Source organism: Labeo rohita, chromosome 13, assembly GCF_022985175.1.
Source record: "Labeo rohita strain BAU-BD-2019 chromosome 13, IGBB_LRoh.1.0, whole genome shotgun sequence".
NCBI lineage: Eukaryota > Metazoa > Chordata > Actinopteri > Cypriniformes > Cyprinidae > Labeo > Labeo rohita.
In genome coordinates, this window is record NC_066881.1 from 18,372,594 (window position 1) to 18,393,960 (window position 21,367).

Here is a 21,367-nt window from a genome sequence, read left to right on the forward strand (position 1 = left end):
TATATATAGCATGTCCGGCCCCCTTGAATCTCCTGTCCATTGGCTTTTCGTGCTCTGTTTTCCTGCGTCCACCCCCAGCGCGCGCGCACACACATGCACACACATGCACACACACACACTCACACACGCCGCAGCGCACATTGCTTTCATTAAACATATCTCCCCCCCCCCCTCTCTCTCTCTCGCTGTGTGAGCGTGTCTCTCGCTCTCTCTCTCTCGCCTCTTGTCCGGCCCCCTGATCTTTCTGTCCATTGGCTTCTTCGGGTCTATTTTTCATGTCCAGCCCCTAATGAGTGTCCATTGGTTTTGTTATTTCCACTCCCTCCTCCCACTCCACGGCTTTGCCCTGCCCATGTTCTGTATGTCTGTGTCCATCCATCTCCTGACGTTCAAGTTCGCAGGGACGTCACGTCCGCACTTGAACTTGCAGCTCAGGGGGGGCTTTTGCCATTTTTTCATCTCTCTCTCTCTCTCTTTTCAAAAAAGCCATGACGGCTATCCCACAATCCATCTTCCCTGCGCCATCTTTGTATTATTTCTAATTTATTTTGGATGTCAAAGGCATTGATGAAGATATTTTCTCTGGAGTCTCCCTTCTAACCCGGCTCTCCCGATGTGAACCGAGCTGAAAGCCACCACCAACCACCATGTCTCGCCGCAAGCAAGGCAAACCCCAGCACTTAAGCAAACGGGATTTTTCGCGTAAGTAAAGACAAATATATGTTGTGCCCGTTCGCTTTACCTGTTTTTGGCTCCGTTCTGTAGTGTTGAGTTGCTGGAGAGGAGCGTAATTCTCAGTCAAGACACACTGGACACTGGACAGCGCAGATCAAGTGGACTTTAGTGAAGAGAGCGTCCCCATCTCTGAAATGCCTTTACGCGCACCTTCGTCCGCCGAAATGCCACAAAAGTTTGCTTTCCATCGCTGTACTTGGAGAAGTTCACGCCGACTCTGTGTTTAGGCGCATATGTCTTGGCTGTCGTGCCCTAGTCGCTTTGACCACTTAAGAGCAAGCGCTCACATATACCGGACTGTGGTGGGTATATGCACGCGTGCTTTTGCTCGCTTATTTACGCTCACATCTCGTGGAATGTCCCGTAACGCTGTCTGTCTGTGATTCTGGGCAGGATTTCCCCCCTCTCGCACTATTTTTGGAAGATTTTCAAAGAGTGGAAGTGAATTTTGATTGGGAAAAATCTCGTGTCCGACTGTTTACAAGCGCCGCGTGCGCGTACTACCCACTGCCAGCAAACAGAGCGCGATAGTCGCCTGTGTGAGACTAACATTGCAGAGCAAGGCATCTGCATATAAAATCCATTCGAATTTTAAACTTAAGCTTTTCTTACCTTTGAAGCAAAACGCGATTCCGATCTGCTCGTATGGGCTTTCGCCTAAAAGCAATAGGAGACAGGTTTACGCTACGCTCTTTGCCGTTTCGTGTGCATTTATGCAAGGATAAATTCGATTTCACTTAGGCCTGATTTTTGTCTTAAATGTCGGTGACAAAGGTAAGACGAAACCTAAATGTAATGCTACTATTTAGATGCAAGTGTGTCAAGAAAACCAGTCAGCTCTGCTCTTTTTGTATGCACACATTCGTAGCCTTCAACTACTGTTCTCCGAATTATCATTCAGATGATTATTTTTTACTCTAACATGCCTTGAAGGACTGTGCTAGGTAGCGTTTTTGTAAATAAAGCCTGCTTCGTATTTTATGGAGCTCAAGTGTTGTCAGGAGTACGACGGAACGAAAACATTTAGCTCCTGTCTTTAGATTTCGTGTGTTGATATCTCAAACGTAAAGCTACAAAAGCATTAGTCCGCGTTTTATTAGATAAACATGTTTGACACAAATCCCGAGTTGTTGTAACATTGTAAAGTATCGTGTAACATTATTGGGTTTCCACACACAGGCTGTGGGATCTCAGCGCGGGTTACTCCGTGTGTTCGCTACTGTTCGTGTCAGAAATCCACCGCTAGGGGGCAGACGACGATCATAAACTAGACTCGAACCCGATCAGTTTCACCGCTATCTTTATCTATATTTGACCATATGTTAGCAAGAGCGAAACGTATTGTATATGAACTTGTAACTGTTTTTTTTACCCCGTCCTGACCTGGCATGAAATGTAGAATTTTTATACTGAGTATTTTGTGATAGATCAAGTAAACTAAAAAAGGATGTTCAATACAAACAGACCAAATGCAGCTTATCTTGATAAACTTGATCTAATTCATAATTACACAGAAGGTATTTTTTAAAGTGAAAGAGACATTCTAACGAATGAACTGTTATTTCAATCGATTAAATATTATCTTATTCAAAAACAGCTTTAAATATTCACGTTCATAAGCTGCACACAGATACTTTTAAGAGGCGAGCTATTTGAAAATATTATTAGCATTTTTTTATTAAAGCAGTTTTTGTATTTAAACACTTGGGTTGATTTTAAATCGCTAAAATTCTCGCAAAAAACAGTTTTAAATTTAATATCGTTTTTAGTGCCAGCGCTGATTGTGGTGGAATTTAAAGCAATTGGGGAAACTCAGTGTAGTACAGCTTTCCAGAGTTTTCACACGTTCTGAACAGACTTAATTTGTTTTTGAATGATCTAGAGTGTCGAATATTATTTTGCATACTATTTATAGAATTTGTTTTTTTTATACATGGTCAGTCGTGTAAAGTTTCTGTAATGTAATTCAAAAATATGCATATGTGCGGATATCTTTAGATTGCAGCTTCGATAGTAAAATAAGCACTTAATGCAATTGTTATAGCTAACTGAAGTGTTGAATATAAGCTGTTATTTAAACGAAACGTATTTTATTGCAGCTGAAATATGTCACCAACTATATAGTAAGTTCTCACTCGGTGTTATTATTAAATCATGACTGAAGTTTTGCATGTATCGATTATCTCTGTGTTTTATCACAATCACACCTAACTGGAAGTTCTACAGCGGTTATCATTACGAATTCATTACCAATCAATATCACTATGAATCACTCTATATCTAGGAAACAGATCTAAAATACTTTGAGTTCACTTTAAATCGGCTAGGCTTTCTTTTATTATTTCTCCATAGCGAGCATTTAAACTCGCATTTAAAAAACACAACAGCGAAAAGCATTACTGCATATAGAAGAGACATTTATGCCACTTCGTCGTTGTTATTTCATGTGCAAATGTGTCGAATATTTTCCTCATAAGCACGTCTGGGAGATACTCCACATCTGCCCCTCAATATCTGCCCCAGACTGGGCTGAAGTAAATTTAACCGCCCTGCACATGATCCTAACACCTTTTTATCAAAATCTGTACCAATCATCACCCACTAAAATTAAAATCTATTTTTTGATTCTCAGTGGTTTTAGGTTCATTAAAGCATGAAATTGGCAGCTTATAAAGAAGGTCAAGATTCTTAACCATTAGGAAGCTAGTGTAACCTCTGCGCAAAAGATTTCACTAAACAACGATTATAAAAAATACCTGCATATGTATGTATGTATATGTGTGTGTGTGTGTGTGTGTGTGAACCTTATAGCTAACTTTATCGTGAGGGGGAAAAAAAGCTAATAGTATTTACAGTGTGAAGTATGTATTGCTGCAGCTGTGACTTGTGTTGGGTTTTCTGGATATCTACACGTGTTGTCCATGCAGTTATTTCATGATCCAGATGTGTGTATGCTTGAGTGAAACAAAGAGTCAGGCTGAAATGAATTTACTGTAGTTTTAGACACAGATGTTAATGCACCAAAGCAAATACAACACTATTTTGTTGCCTTTACTGTTATATCATAATAAATCATATGTTAATAAGATGTCAAGCCCTTGCTATTAGTTATGTGAATATTATGCTTTTATGCTTGTTCACTGAAGTTTAACTGACAGTGATTAATTGATATTTTTTTATGTTTATTTTTATTTTTATTTTTTTATAACTTGTAAGGTAATTATGGATCTGAAATGAGAACAGATTTAAAAACTAAATGAAAGTGGTGGATAAGCATAAAATGTGCATTCTTGTTTTTATCCTTGTTATGTGCTCCCTCGTCTTGACTGCGTTCATTACAGCACCCAGTCTCTAATATTCCCTCTGCTTTTCGTTCCCTCTGTGTCGCATATGGATTCTTCCTGTGTGCAGCCGAGCCCCTGTCAGCCGTGGTCTCGGAGGAGAGGCAGGAACAGCGCGGGCTGGTACAGGTAGCTCCAGAGGGAGACCAGGACCTGCTCACCTGTGGCCAGTGTCAGATGAACTTCCCTTTGGGAGACATCCTTATTTTCATTGAGCACAAAAGGAAGCAGTGCAATGGCACTTTGTGCATGGACAAAGCAGTGGATAAGCCCCCCTCGCCCTCGCACGGTGAGCTGAGGAGAGCCTCCAACCCCGTGGAGGTGGGCGTCCAGGTCACGCCAGAGGACGATGACTGCTTATCAACGTCTTCTCGAGGAATCTGTCCCAAACAGGAAAACATTACAGGTAACCTCATCCCATGTGATTGTTCTTTTATTAATATAGAAGAGCTGTGCGTGTATCTGCGGTGGAGCCGAGTTGTTGTGTGGGCCACATATCGTAGACACATGTCCTGTCTCGGTGGGGCGTCTCGTTCGCAGCTCTGGAGACGTATCAGAGTGCTGAATATTTAAAAGCTGTGGGGCAGGAAGGGGAAGGGGGTATATTCAATCAAACCTCAGAGTGAGAAGCCATTACGAAGACCAAAAGAGGAACCGGCATTACTTCATAGAGTACAAAGATAAAAAAAAAAACGTTTAAAATCTGATTTATTATCTGAAGATCATCGCTGCTTGGAATCAAGGATCTCCTTCAGATGGACTCTGTGGGATTTGGATAATTAAGCTCAGATTCGAACCGTAGATCACACATTCCCACCGCCGACTGCATGCTTCGGTTTAGCACATTTGCACTTTGTGTTTCAAATCCTTTTTCTCTGCTAACTTGTCGTTCACTCTCCACGGTAATCAAATGAGGCCCAAAGTGGCAGACTGTGACTTGAAAGTTGCAGATTGGTTAAAGCAGAGTGCAAAGGGTGTGTTCTTTATGGCACGGCCGCATGACTGCTCATCCCTACTGGGAGACAAAAAAAAAGCCGAGGGATTGAGAGGGGGAAATTTTGGCAGTGGAGGGGTGGTTCGAGGAGTCCTTGCTGTGACAGGAGAGGCCATCCCCCTCGGTGTGTGTCCACAGGCTCATGGGAAATGCCTCTCTGTGCTGCACAGCCTCTCTCATGTGGTCTCGACAGATGTATCTTGATTTCGTTGTGGGTTCTCGCACAGCCACATCTTATCCGTATAAATGCACGCCTGCACATTTTCACTTTCTGTCAAAAAAGGAAAGGAAATGGAAGGCCGTTCGGTTATTTTGGTTTGTCAGGAAACAATAACACAACACTAATTATTTGTTTTAGTTTTGCGGATGTGCGTTTTAATTAGCGGTCGACTTATGCACTATATAAAACGTGGAAAATACAGTCATAAAAAAGATCGTCCCTAATTTCCACTGTAAACAACTTAAAATAAAGACAGCCCTGGAATCTTATAGTAGCGTAAGTCTAATCTTGCTTAAGCTGAGCGTTAAGTGAAATGAACTGCTTTAAGTTGTCGGCGTGTTATTATGTGTCCGTGAGCGTCGGACTGGCGGGGCGATTTAGAGTGGCTGTTTTTTAAATGGAGAAAATGTGAGAGTGAGACTTTCCAGTCTGTTTTTCTGGCCTGGCTTTGCGTTTGGCCATTCTCTGGTCTGCCTCAAAGATCAGGTTCCAGGAAGCGTCTGGGTCCGGTTAGCCCCATCAACAGTCATTTGGACTTGACCCTTTGCTCTGGGCTAATTATCGTCTGCTGAGTTCAAGTATCAAGTTGTTTTTCAACAGTTCCCACTTGCATAGTTTGAGATACAGCAAATCAAGTCTTCTGGTTTGTGTGCGTATAAATGTTTACAGTTTTGTGCTATAGTACATTTAAATTTGATCAGATATGGAGGCTGAATGGGGTCATTTGTGTCTGCTTGCCCTCTTTGTTTTAAGCATGTTGATGCAGTTTCAGCACAAATTATACAACCTTTATGCGAGCCGGCTATCGCGCACGTCTCTTGTTTCTGTCAGCCGCTAAACTGGGTTATTAAACTCATTTACATCATAATGTATCAGGGTTCAGCTGATAGCGTTGGGTCACTGGTATTATGTGTGCTTGTTATTATTATTATTTTTTTTAAACAGTTTTGTGGGAAGGTCCATAACAGCTTCTCAGCATGTTACTGAATCTGCTGCATGGCAGGTCAGACAGGGAAGAGATATTAATTAGCCATATTATAGACGATTTCAGACATAACATATTCAAGGTTAGTTATGACTGCAGCTTACCATGAATGTATAAACCAGAACAATCTGAGTGTGTGTGTGTGTGTTTATGTACCAGGGTTAGAGGTGGTCTAGAACATAACAGAACTGCAAGTTCTTTTTTTTTTTATTATTCTATCTGTTTTCTACATATAGTATTTCTGTTTATTATTTTTTAATATATTATTTTATCTTTATATTTAATTTTTTATTTTGTATTCATTGATTTTATTATTCATTTATTTTTATAAATTATTTGCTTTTTTTTTGTCTTTTTTTAAGACGGATCATTAGGCTATAGCTCAGACGACCAAATAAGGAAATTGGAATGTGTGATGTAACAACTCCATTTCCATATAGAGCTGCTCGGTGTGAGAAAAAGCAGTACCTGCCACAGAGGAATGAATTTGCTGTGTGAGCACAGAAAGTGGCAATACACACGTGTGTGTGAGACTGTGTATTACCCTGAATAGCACAATGCATCTTGGTGAGGAGGCCTTACTAGAGAGAACTGAGACCCTCTCCTCAGCCATGTAGTGATTTGATACAGTCATGATGTATTTATTTAATTTTTAATCTCTAAATGAGATTTTGAATCCTTTCATTTCTTGAAAATAGACAGGTTGACACAAAAGTGTCTTGTTGAATTAATGCTCCACTGATGTAATCAGCATCGTGTCCTTTGCTGCACAATATAAGACGTCTGATGAAATGTAAAAATTATGCAGAGTAACATCCTATGATCTTCTGTTTCGCAACGCGTTGTCCAAAAACATGTCGATGGAACAGATTGAATTCGCTTTGGCTCACGATATGGGGCCATTTGGAGCTCTGAACTTTTTTTTTTTATCAAGTGCTTTTCAAGACTCTGTCTTTCGCTATGGCAGCCCTTCAGAAATTATGACTGCTCTCCAATAAATCGGCAGATTAGATCGGACTAACACTGCCGCCATGCAGAACGGACCTCAATACAGATAATTGTTTTTTAAATGGCCTTTGCTGGGTGGGTTTTTAATGCCTCTAACTCTCCCGCTCACTCGCTCGCCCATTTTGTCACTCTCTCCCTCTCTGCTATGCATATGGCTGTAGCAGTCAATGTAAATCAGGGGCATCCAATTAATATTGAATCAATTACACTGTGTGCGATTGTCTGGCATGTGAGCCGCCTGCAATTTTCTGTGCCAAAATGTGACCCAAATGAGTGGCTTAACAAAGACCCCAGCAATTTAAGCTTTTTTTCCTTATTGTTTTTTTTTCCTTCCTCCTTTTTTAAATCACATATTATCTGGAGCTTGACGATCTGTCATGATCATAATTATCATCAAAGCGCCTTTCTGGAGTTCAGCTGCGAGGGAGCTGGTGTGCTGACACTGATCGTTTTTTAAGAGGACTTGTGAGGAGCAGCGTTAGCTGACGTTTGGTCATCAGTGAGAGCCGAGGCAACCACGACAGTTGTTTTTATTTTCCGAACCTCCCTCTGCAGGATGGAAGTGTGTGTCTTTTTCTGACAGACGTAATAGACTTTCTTTAGAGAGGCACATGTGGAAATATGCATGTATATAGAGGCTGCTCAGTGTCACAGGAGTGTTTTATTTGTGCAGGTGTGTGTGTGCGCTGTCACGGCTTAATGTGGGGCGACACCCAAACCTTGCATGTCCTTTTACAATCAAGAAAATGAATTATCAGGAAGCGACAAAGAGACATGTCTTACCCGAGCGGCGATGGCACCCTGGAAGCGGCTCTTTATGAATATGTATTCGAAATGGGGGGGAGGCATTCGCCTCTAATTTTCCAAACCTTTTTATTTCCCTTCACCGGCAGGATTTCTTCATACACAAACCCCGTCGTCCCTTTCAAAAAACACAGTGCCCGTGTGCGTTTGTATCTAGTCCCTGCATATGTGTAGCATCTCCTGTCTGATCTTGGAAAAAAAATAACATTACTGAATGTGTGTGTGAGGGGTGTGCAGAGCATTTCCAGAGGGAAGAGGTGTAATAATAGAACAGAATGATGTTTAATTCTCTTGGAGCTGTTTTGCTGCATGTGGAGATGTGTCTCGCAGCATCCCTCGCAGAAACATTGTGATATTCTGCATCCTCGGGCTTGATTTGCATGATACAGTCGACTCGGTGCTGTGGGGGTGGACGGCTTCCTTTCATTCGCCATTCTCATCTAATGGGCTACAGCTCACATTTTTTGTTGGGTTGGGAATTTTGTGTTGCATGGGAAAAACCGAGAATCCATTTTTTGTGCAATACTTATTTGTATTCGGTTGAAATTGAGAGATGTTATATGAAGAATGTATATTTGAAGCTTTAAACGTTAAAAATCACACCATTTTACCTGTTTTTTTGCACCAAAGCCGGCGTGCAAGGAAACAAAGGTATTTAGCAGCCAGACGGGCACTGCCTGGCACGGTGCCACCCGCTCCGTCTCAGTTCTCCCACCCCCGCACCCCTTCATACGCTCTTAGCACCCAATGACGCTCTCATCCCCCCCCATCCCTCCCTCCTGCAGACAATGGCATCGCCTCCTCCATCACAAGAGGAGAAATACCCAGCTCTCTCCTTTCTGTCTGTCCTCATCTCCATAATGCCACCTGATCACGCCGTCTTTCTGGGACTACCTCAAGCGATCGCTTTGTCTTCCGCCGGATGTTAGCTGAAAAATAAAAGCTATGCAAAAGCGCTCGGTATCTGTTGTTGTTTGCAGGTACGTGCAGGTGTAGAGTTCGTTTTAGGTCCGTGAGAAGTGTGATTATGCCTCTGCGGAGAGATTTTGTGATCGTTTTACTGATATTCAAGCTCCCCTCTGGTCTGATCGCCGCGTTTTATTTGTGCCAACATGTGTGCGTGTTTTGTATGTGGGTGGACGCGCACAGACCCACTGGGTCCTGTCGTATTGCAGCTCTCAAATTGTGTCAGATGTTTTAGAGGAACGTGTCCATAAAAATGTTTATGTACTACAAAGCATATTTATAAATCTCAGCGGATTACAGACAGTTTCTATAAACACAGATAGGAATGGTGCAGAATTGCTAGGCCGTGCATGTGTGACTGCGAGAGGCCTGTGCGTTTGTTTGTGGTTTTCTTCAGCCGTGTGTGTGAGGTGTGTGTGTGTGTGTGAGTTGGCACTAGTACTGCAGGACATCCCTCAGCGGCCAATGCCAAAGAGAAATTGGCACGGAGCAGGGCTGGAGGCATCGGGTGGGCTTCAGGAGGGGTGTGCTCCACTACTCTGTTTACCTTTTACACACACACACGCTTTTAGACACATGCGATAGCCCCGTCACTGCTTCAGAGCTAGGCTAGTTCATTTTTCTGTCTTCTTTCTTTTTGCTCTGGAAGCACCGGGCGGACACAACTCCACTACGAGGTCACCTTGACCAGCTATGCCCCCGCGCCAGGCGGGTCGCTCAATACGATCAATTCATCTGGGCTCTAATGGTTACAGATGGCAGGACTTGAGTCTCTACAGACACCTTCAGCGCTCTGTGTTTTTTTCTTTCTTCTCCCTTCCTGTCTGTTTTGTCGCTCCTTCTATCATTCTGTCTCTACTAATCTCTTAAGGGGGTCCGCTTTCCACCTGTAGGGAAGAAAAATCACAAATGAGATCGCTTTAATATCTCAACAGTTGCTTCAAATGACGAGATTGCGTTTTTGTTTTTGCTGATATTTTAGATTTTTCTCCTCAGAAGTACTTTGGAAACGATCTCAGACTCAAATTTTTCAATCTGTAGTCAAATAAGATATCAACTCTGAATTATCTGATATATAGTTTGTAAATTATCTCAGTTGTGTCTATTTTTTGATTTCTCTTAAAGAAGTTTATGAGAAACATCTCAAAAAAGGTTAACTTTGACTGACCTTTTTCCCTGTAATTCCTTTTTTTAAATTTAAAAGTCAACTTAGCTATAAATTAGGTCAGTTTTTATTGAAATCTCATACTTCTCAGATTTTCTCCTCAGAAAATTGCTTTAGAAATCTTATAGTTTTAGAAGAGTTTTTAACGTCTGAAAAGATTTGCTGAAGTAGTCTGCAGCCAAATGAGATCTCAATATGAACTCCATCATTTATCAAATTCTTCCAAGACTTAATTATCTGAGCTACAGCTTTGATTTGATTTTAATTTATCCACATTCATTTTCTTCTTTATATGTGAACAATCATCTCATTTGTGTCTATTATTATTTCTCCTAAAGCAAAACATCTGGGGAAAGGTCAACTTTGTTTCAGATGTTTCTCCTAAAATTCTTTTTTGTCCTCTTTAATTTGTTACTTGAAACTTAATAGTCAACTGAGCTATAAAAGAGCACGAGGGTTTTGCTACAATCTACTCAGAAAAAAAGACAGTAGGAATCTCCCTGAGTTTTAGAAGAGTTCTTATCAATGTCTTAGATTTTCCAAAGCTGAGTTTTCTAAACTAATCTTACTTATTAGTTCCTGTTTTTGAGCAGTCGTTTAATTTGTGTGTGTTTTTATTTATCCTACATCATTTTAAATGAAACATCTGACAAAACCTTAACTTTTGTTTCTTCTAAAAAAAATTTTCACCTTCTCAAAGTTGTTACTTAAAACTCAAAGTCACCTGACCTATAAAAGAGCAATCTCTAAGCAATGAAATTTCCCTCAGGGAAGTGCCCTCAGATTTCTTACACAGGTGAAGACAGGATGTTAGATCCTCGCTTTCTGATCCGGTTCTGTTAACCCCCCCCAGCAACAGTGTTAAGCAGGACAGGCTGTCTCTTGCAGGCTGGTGGATCTCCATCAAAACCTTTCACTTACACTTTTACTTGAAGCCACTCCACACCCCTTACCCATGTGAGGTCCTCAAGAGCGTGCGTGCCACAACTGGAGCTGCCGTCCGTATCTCCCTCTCCGTGTTTGTGTGTGATTTGGGTGGTTGCCTGCTCTGCTCATGTTGGTATTGGGTGCCTGCCTAGTTTTAGTGGGTTGTAGTGTTTGTGTATGTGTGTGTGCACGCAGCTGCATGTGTGTATGTGGTTTTAGACTCTGCAGCGGAGACAGTATGCAGACGCATTGCGTGACGAGGGCTCAGATCTTTCATAATCTTTCAGATTATTGATTATATATGACATATGTTAAATTTAGCATATGAAACATTAGTTTAACAACAGATATTGGTCTGCAGGGTGTTCAGATATCCAAATATTATAGCTCACTGTAGCTGTGTGTGTGTATGCACATACATGTGTGTATACTCTATATAGATGTGTATGAATGCTCAGAGATGTCCTGTTCTGTCAGTTCCACTGGTGACTGGGCTCTGAATCTCCTGTGTGGGTCACAACCCCTCACCTAGAGCAGGACGGCCTGTCATACTCTTTCCCCTCCTGCCTGCCAATAAGTTAATTGCTTTATTTTTAGATTTGAGTGGGATGAAGCCACCCAGAGCCCAGCTGCAGCCCACACAGGCTCAATCTACCTGTGACCACAGAAGCTCTAATATTTGATCTGTGTACAGTTAGACACAAAAACCAACCTTTAATTTGATTGATAAACACTCCTAATTGTGCTTTCTTGTGTCTCTCCATGAATGCTCACACAAAAGCTTTCTTTTGGTGGTGTGATTGAGGAGAATTTAATTTATTTTTCAGCGATATGGCTTTTTATAGTACACCATTTTTTCTAGTACAACTTTTTGTGTACAAAATAGGCTTTTTGATCAATGCAGTGTTTATTTAGCTATTGATTTTATTCAGTTTAATAGCTTTCATTGCAAGTATAATATTGGCACTGTAATTCACTTAACTAGAAAATGATCAACCTTTAATTTAATTGATAAAGACACCAAATCATCTAATTTTTGTGCCTTTCATAAAACGTTGTCGTTCCATGAGTGCTGAAAACTGTGAAAGTTGGTATAACTGAGGAAAACTGAGTTTATTTCTCAGTAATGTGCCTTTTTTATGTTTTTATAGTACAAAATTTGATCTTTATATTTGATACAGTGCTTTGTATTTATTTACCTATAGCTATCTAATTGCTTTTATTGTAAATATAATATCAGCACTGTAATTTGCATATCTAATGGAAAACAAATGATTATATCTGCACTAAAGCTAGTTTTTATTACCTCTGTTCCAGCTCTACCTCTTCAGACGTCTGCTACCACAAATATTGAACTGCTTTTCAAATGATCATTTACTCAATAAACCGGCAATTGCCATAAAAGCGTTTACTCTTTATGAATTAACTGATCTGTATGAAACAAGATGGAAACAAATAAAGATCGCAAAGAGTCGAGTAAAGCTGAGAGCCAGCTTTGTTAAGCAGCCATTATTGTGTTGATTGGTCTCTAAGCTCACACCTAGACCCTCACTAGCCTCCGACAGGCCCACGGGGCTCACATATTCGCTTACACATACACACGCACATACGCTGGGCTTTTCCTGTTAACAAACTTGAGGAAAATGGTGCAACATCTACTCGTAAAAACATGCGCTGGCGACGCACGCACACACACACACCGCTACTTCCTGACTGAATCTTACTGATAATTTGCTCAGGCTCATTTGAATTTTAAGCACTTCTTTAATCTTCAAAGCCTAAATTGCTTTATGAATATGCATGGTGTGGGCAGACTTTAGTTCATTACCTAGTTGTAAATTCTAATGACCATTAGGTCTTCTCAGTAATTGCCAATTGTTTTGCATTTTTGATTGGCCTATTACCATACGCATTCTGAACACATCAGCATGGCCTGTCAGACCTTCTGCAGGGAGCTGTGTATGAGAAAGCATGCATGTGTTTGTAAGCGTGTGTGCATGCTTACACAGGGGAGGGGGGTCCTGTGCAAAAAAAAAAAAAAAAAAATGAGAAGAAGCAAAGGTATAAATTGCTTCTGCGGTTTGCTTTTTTTCATCCTGGATTTTGAGCGAGAAATAGAGGTTGTAAATGAAAGCAACGTTTTGTATGTGAAGATTGAAAGTTCACCGGGAGATTTGACATATTTAATTTACTTGATGACTCCGCACACCCTCATTAATGCACTTTGCATACAGCGGCGCACTTAATCACTGCTGATCAGACCCGGCTCAGCCCGTCGCTGTAACACACTGCAGAGATAGCGGAGAGAGCCTCGTCTAACCACTCATATTACGCACACACTGACAATTATTCTGCCTTCTGCATATGACGACATTCATGCATTTTTTTTCCCTGCTTCAAACCCACCGTAAACCCCCTTCCCAACAAGGAAGCAGATGTTGAACACCTCCTCCCCCCCAAACACACACACACACACACACTCTTGCTGGGATTCAAATGCTAGTGCCATTTTCTGAGAGTGATTTGTCTTACTAAGTGAGGCTCTCTGTTAACATGCTGAGGGAAATTAATTAAATCTTTCAGCACATTGCGTGTGTCCCTCTGCATGTGGACATGTGGCTGTAATGGTTCCAGATCTCAAACATGCGTTTGTACAGTTGGAACCCATATGGAAATGCACACGTAGAGACACAGACACACACACATCTCGCCTTGTATCAGTGCATGCATTTCCCAAAAGAGAGACTGTCATATGTAATTGAACTAGAAAGAGACTGAGAGTGGGCTTGTGGACAAAAAATGTCAATCAAATAAATTCATGCATATATTATAATGAGGAATCAGAGAGCGATGAAATAAACTAAAAAACTTAAATAACAAAATAATGTTTTAATAATAAAATAAAAAACTAAAAATAATACAAACAAACAAAAAACCCAAAGGTACTTTTTTTTTTTTTTTTTTTTGTGTGTGTGTGTGTGTGCATGTTTTGCATATAGCTTTTTTTTCTCCTGTTCTCTCCTCGCTGTTTTTTACCAAAAGTGCTTTGAGGGAGTGCCGAAACCTACATTGCGATGAAAAAGAATTCTTAATCAGAAAAAAAGTAAGTTGCGCACGGCTACACGGTTCACTCCTCGGACGGACGCGCCGGTTTCAGGAAAGGAGGGGAGGACAGGGTTGGAGGGGGAGGAGAATAGACTCGGGCCGGTGGGACTCGGCAGGCACTGTTTCCTCCGGACTCCTTTAGCCCTACCCTGGCTGTGAGCACGCTTCAAAGTTGTTAATATTCAGCTGGGAAACCGTATCCAGAACACAAATAAATTATTAAGTGCATGAACTTTTTAGGCAGTAAGATGAACTGATGGGGCACATCTGTGAGATCCAGGGTCTTTTTTTATTTGTGTGTGTGTGTGTGTAGCGTGGTGTAGTATGGGTTTCTTTGCATGCATGCGTGTGTGTGTGTTTGTGTGCATGTGCGGAGTGGATCTGCCCTTTCCGACTTCCCAGCCTCTGGTCTCCGGCCAAGGGCATGCATAATTGATTCCACACGCGCTATCATTTTCTTGATGTAATTGCCTTAGTAAGATATGATGAAATCTAATGGATAATTTATCGTCTCAAAATGGGTAAAGAAAGAACGAAACGGCTGTGCATGTTTAGGGGAAGAGCGCTGGCTGTCCGTTTGACTCTATCCCGGGCGGCATGTCTGATCTCTGTAATACGGGTTGATTAGTGCTCTTTTCTCCTTGATTAGCGGACTTAAAGAGTAAATACTTTATCAATCTCTCCATCCTGAGGTCTTCTCTTCGGCCATCTGCGTCTAATTCTGTCTTCAATTCCGCTTTAAGCTTATTCCCTCTTTGCACCTGTACAGCAGAGAGTCTATTGTCCTCCTTTGGGAATTATGTTTGTTGTTTGATTGAGACGTCTTGCTTGCAGTCAGCTTGTGTGATCTGTTGTGTGCCGCATGCATTCGCTCGTGTGTGTGTGTAAGTGTGAGATGAGATCCTGGCAGAGGCTCTGGACTGTTTGTTTCACAGTGGGGGTTGTGAACCGTGTCTGTTTGTGCTCTGAACAGGAACCTATCCCTGATGGGTGCTGCTGTCTCTAGTCTGTTGCCTGAGCTCATACAACACACACACAGACACACACACACACGCATGCATGCATAAACACGCAGTGGGGCTTTACCTGTGTTTTTGGACCAAGCATGATATATAGACGACTTGCTCATGTTGTGTCTGCTTTAATCTTTGTATCAGTTGTCAGCAGAAACCAGGAATGATCTGAAAAGTGGGACGAGACATATTTTAAACTTTATCAGTCTGGCTAATAAGTGTTGATTAGATGACAGTCTGCTTTAAAGGAAGAAAAGTGAGCACTATGTGTTTACTATGGAATATAGTTCTCATTTTTTTTAAATAAATACTTGAACCAAATGATTTTCATGACATTCGAATCCGTTAACAGTTCTCGCATGTTCATGGAATGCTGTGCTAAAATACTTTCTCTTTGTAAAAATAAGTTTTCTGCATTATCAGAAAAAAAAATACAACGCGAAAAACAAAGTCTAATTTCCAAGGCTATGACTCCTATGTGCCAGTTCTTTTTAGTGAATCAAAAACACACTGCGCAACCAGTGACGTCTGATTCCTGAGCGAATGACACTTATGAGTCAGTTCTTTTTTTAGTGAATCACAAATTTTTATGTGTCAGTTGCAGCAGTTTCTAATTTAATTTGACTTGTTTACTGATCTGCAAGTCATTTATTTCAGCATGTCCAACTTCATGAAACATTCTGTGACTCATGTGACCACGCTGTAGTTTCTGACTGGTTGTTCATAAAGATACACATTCAAAGATTTGTCAGTTGTATTTTATAAACATTAAGAAACTGATGAAATATGTTACCACATTTGTTTTTGGCTCTTTGTTGTTTTACAGAATTGCTTTTTTTTCATAAAATATGTGACCTGGACCACAAAACCAGTCATGAAGGTCAATTTGACTGTCTGAAAGCTGAATAAATAAGCTTTCCATTGATGAATGGTTTGTTAGGATAGGCCAATATTTGGCTGGGATGCAACTATATAAAAATATGGAATCTGAGCGTGCAAAAAAATCAAAATATTGAGAAAATCACCTTTAAAGCTGTCCAAATGAACTTAATATTCTAACGTTTTTGCCATAAAAGAAAAATTGATCATTTTGACCCTTACAATGTATTGTTGGCTATTGCTACAAATATACCCATGTGACTTAAGACTGGTTTTGTGGTCCAGGGTCACATACATCCTAAAAAGAGGGCGGTGAGCTTTGTGAAAATTTCTAATAGTAGGGGTGACATGTCTTATATACCACATTATTTATCATCTGTGAAGAATATTTGACAATATGATAAATGTAATACCTGACTGAGGAAAGATATGAAAAGAATATATAATACTGTCTTTGATTGCGAGACAAAAACTGCAGTAAAATCGGCCTCTGTTTGAAAATCCCCGCAAGCAAGGACTAAAATACTCTTAAGTCCACTTCTTTTTTTCCCCTTTCTCCTGTGTTTTCTCTCCCTCTCCCTCTCTTGTTCTTTTATACTTTTCCCTCTCTTGAGTTTTATTCTCTCCGTTGCATGCCATTCCAGGGAAAATCCAGGAGCCGTATGTGTCTCGACACGTTTGAGGCTAATGCTAACCATTCTTTTTATCTCTTCTTTCCCCTTCTGTATCTCTCACACAACTCTTAAGTTTCATCCTTAATTCTTTTTCGTCTCTTTTTTCCTCATTTTGATATTACTCTGTATTAAAGTCACACCCAGTTGAAAATCTATTTCAAATATAATTTAAACCTGAGAATAAACTTGGGTTTTTGTATTTTGAAAATTCTAATGTTATGATTAAAAATGATGAAAAAAAAAGCATGTGGAGTTCATGCAGCTTGAGTGCTGTTGTCAATAAAAAAATGCTTATTCATGTTAATTTTTTAATTCAATTTTCACTCAACTTGTCAGGTGATAATATTATTTGTAATTAAAAATATATTATTAAATTACAAAAATGCAAAATAGAAGCATATTCACTTTTTGGATCCCGCTGTATGTGACAAAACTGAGGAAGGAATGGATCCAGGTCGCAGAGGGCCTGGTCAAGCACATCTGTGCCTGTGAGGGGGCATTGGAACGGGGGTGGCAGAGCGGAGGGGGCATCCACACAAAGACAAAATTGTCCAGTGGGTCCATTAGCCTCCTTGGGCTCAGTGTGGTCAAACTGGCTGAGCCAGACAGGATGATAGATTGCTTTGTCAGAGTCCCAGGGTGAGCCCTGAACCTGAAGTACTTTGTTTATCTCCAACAAAAAGGGAAAGGCTTTAGAATAATCTACGTCTGTTTCTTTTTCGGAGAAAGAGCGAGCGGCGAGGGTTTGAGGGGGTGAGGGAGGTACTGGTTGAAGGGGGAGTGCTGGGGCCCTATGGTGGTTGTCCATTAACAGATGAACTTGGCCGAGGTCCAGCTGTTTGATGAGACAGTGTCATAGCCCGCACTCACTCTAGCCTTTACAATTCCTCTCTCAATCCCTCTCTCTCGTCAGTCATGTTGTCTGCTTTCTCTTTTACCTCTCATTTTCGCTCTCCTTTTCTGCCTCTCTTACTTGATTCCCCCCTCTCTCTCTCTCTCTCTCTCTCTTACTCTGTACCTGCAGCCGATTCCTCAAATGCTTCCAGGTTCCTTTTCGCTAAAGGCGAAAACAACGCTACTTTTCTCTCCACCAGCTGCACCCCCTCCAATGTCAGAACCAGTTTAGACCGGTTAGCTGGCCTTGTAGCCTGGGCTCCGTCATCATCTTCTTTAGCTTGGAGGACTTTTGAGAACAAAAACAAAACACCAAAAGAAAATGAAAGCGCAATACTGATAACGCTCGTGACCTGCGGGTCCCCGCCGGTGATTTAAAGTAAAGAAGGAGTTCAAATTAACGCGAAAAAGCACTATTAGTTTGAGGAGAAACACGCTTTGAGGAAATCAATGCGTTTGAGGGGTCATTTTGTTAGTGCTTAGTTCATTTACGCTGAGCTGAGGCTATAACAGGGCATTAAACGGGATATGAGGGCCCTTTGTGTGTGTTTTGCTGGACAGGGTCACGTATCGAGTGAGCCATAGCAAGGGCATTTCCTCAGTGGAGTCTGTCACTGTCCGCCCAGCTGTGCTGTGACCGCCTGTTTGATCGCCACTTGCTAAGCAGCTCGCTGAACCCGGGACCCCTGATGTATGACCCACTTACCCTCGGCCAACAGAGGACACCATCGATTTCTCCCTCTACTCTGAGGGATGGTCAGTGAACCCTGGGCCGGCACTGACCCAGCAACAGTGATTCATCAGTTGAGACTGTGCTTCATAACTCAGTCCTAGAGTGATGTGAAACTTGGGAAAACTAGATTGTTGGTCCCACTTTATATGTGACCCTGAATCACCAGTCAAAAGGGTAAGATTTTTGAAATTGAGATCTACGTAATCGAAATCTGCTAAATAAGCTTTCCATTGATGTATAGCTTGTTAGGATAAGACAATATTTGTCCGAGATGCAACTATTTGAAAATCTGGAATTTGAGAAAATTGCCTTTAAAGTTGTTCAAATGAAGTTCTTAGCAATGTAATAATTAAAAATTAAGTTTTGATATATTCACGGTAGAAAATGTAAAAAATATCTTCGTGGAAAATGATCTTTACATAATATACTAATGATTTTTGGCATAAAAGAAAAATCGATAATTTTGACCCATACAAGGTATTTTTGGCTACTTAAGACTGGTTTTGTGTTTCACTTAGGTTGCCTTAAATAACTACTATGTACTTACTATGTAATTAAGTGAATTGTTTGATACAAGGCACTTATTGTGTACATACATGTTTTACTTTCTACTTACATTTACAAAAAAACACCTGGATGTAATTACATCTGTAATTACATTTATAATTACATTGACCCATCCCTTACACCTTAACCCACCCTTAAACTTACCCATACCACCAAACCTGTTCCTAAGCTTACCAGTATCCCACGTCAATTGCAGCAAAAGTGTTTTGCAATACAGTATGAATACAATAAGTACTTTGTACTTACTTTTTTGATGTAAGTACATAGTAGTTAAGGCCACCTAACATAAGTGGCACCAGATTGTTTGATTTAGACACGGGTCTACAGGGTTCCACAGGGAAATTAAAGTGATTGAAAATGATAAAATATGGAAATTATAAGGGTTCTTTAGATTTTTATTTTTGTTTTTGAAAGAAATTAATACTTTTATTCAGAAAGAATGCATTAGAGTGATCTAAACTGACATTAAAGACATTTATAATAAATGCTGTTCTTAAAAAAAAAAAAACAAAAAAACAGCTTCGACAAAAATATTGCATTTTTAAAATTGATAATAAATGCAATATATTATAATGATTTCTGTAAACTCATGTGACAGTGAAAACTGGAGTAATGTCTGCTGAAAATGTAGCTTTGCCATCACAGGAATAAATTACATGTAAAATACATATAAAATATTGAATTATATTAACAACAGTTTACTCTTATCTATGACATATTTAAAAAGAAAATATTACCCTTCATTTCTCATAATGTACATTAATTCATCAAATTATTAAGCATACAAATTATTTATTTTAGCTTTTATTTTATTTAATTATTTATTTATTTATTTATTTATTATTTTGTATAGATTTCTAATATTGGCCTGTTAAGTAATTATAAAATAATATTGTCTTATTGGTAGTGGCCAGAATTTCTATATTGGTACAGTCCAAGTAATCATGAATGTTTTAAAAAGTCACAAACACCAGCCTCCTGGACGTTTAGTTTGCTGCTGTCGATTTGGTAGAACAGATTTTGATTTGTGACCCTGGACCACTAAACCAGTCATAAGTAGCACGGGTATATTTGTAGCAATAGCCAACAATACATTATATGGGATAAAATTATCGATTTTTCTTTTATGCCAAGATTCATTAGGATATTAAGTAAAGATCATGTTCCTTGAAGATATTTTGTAAATTTGCTAATGTAAATATATCAGAACTTAATTTTGATTAGTAATATGCATTGCTAAGAACTTAAAAGTGATTTTCTCAATATTTAGTTTTTTTCCACCTTCAGATTCCAGATTTTCAAATAGTTGTATCTCGAACAAATATCGTCTAACAAACCATACATCAATGGAAAGCGTATTTATTCAGCTTTCAGATGATGTATAAATCCCTTATGGCTGGTTTTGTAGTCCTGGGTCACATTTGTTCAAGCCTTTGTTTGATTTTGTTAAATTTCTGTTTCACTGCATCAGATCTAAACATTGAAACAAGCTTTTATTCATTTACTCTGGTACATAAACAATTTTAAAATATTCTAGACTAGAATGGTCTTGTGAGGGCGAGGGTAGACTTCTTCCTTCTGGAGCAATGTATCATAAAAGCAATCCCTCTTATCTGTGGCACGGCCCACTTCCCCATCTAATGCTAGGTGTCGTATCAAAGGTGAGCTTGGACACAGGGAACAGAGGTCAGTACTGGTCTCCTCTGCAGTTAATCAGCCATACCACACATACACACACTCATACACACACACCTGCCTCATAGACCAGCACAGTTGAAATAGTTATCCTCTGGATCATACTGCTGGGCACCAACTGTAAATTACAGAGATGATTATTACTTTTTCGTTTGAATGATACATGAGGTTGTCATTTAGAGCCAAAAAGATATATATTTACTTTTATACAGTCTTATTTGTGTGCGAGAGAGTTAATATGTGCATTCTGCTATGCTCCTCTTAGCATTCAGTATGTCACCAGATGTTTATGACACAACAGCAGTTATGTTTATGCATTTTTATTAACCTGCACTAGTTTTAGTGGAATGATTTCCTGGTGAGTTTTATTTTTCCTCAAATATGTGTTAGCCGTAGGGCAGTCACATTTATTTGTATGTGAGTGAGTGTGTGTGGCTGACCTGAATAGTCAGTCTGGAAGTTTTCTCCAAGTACTCTTTAGGGAACTGGCTGTGTATGTCTCCTGCTCTTCCCCTGAATTCACGGGGACAGACCAGCTAATGTGAGTCTTCGGTCAAATGTTAGCTCGGTGTGTGTGTGTTATGCATCTTCCTGAATACCAGTGTGCGAAAGCAATAATTCGCTCAAAAATGAAACCGTATCATCATTTACTCACTCTCAGG

General features: G+C 40.1%; 1 protein-coding gene across 2 annotated transcripts in view; it reads left to right on the top strand.

The window, feature by feature from the left end:
* The first annotated feature begins 209 nt into the window (after positions 1–209).
* Positions 210–21,367, top strand: part of bcl11aa (BCL11 transcription factor A a) — a 61,845-nt gene continuing 40,687 nt past the window's right edge. Inside the window, exons 1-2 of one of the 2 annotated variants that reach the window (XM_051126341.1) lie at positions 210–702; positions 4,147–4,482. In XM_051126341.1, the coding sequence (XP_050982298.1) occupies positions 648–702; positions 4,147–4,482 (391 nt within the window). In that variant the 5' untranslated portion in view covers positions 210–647. Of the gene's footprint in view, positions 703–1,349; positions 1,510–4,146; positions 4,483–21,367 lie in introns of those variants that run through there. The other variant, XM_051126342.1, reaches the window with a different exon arrangement.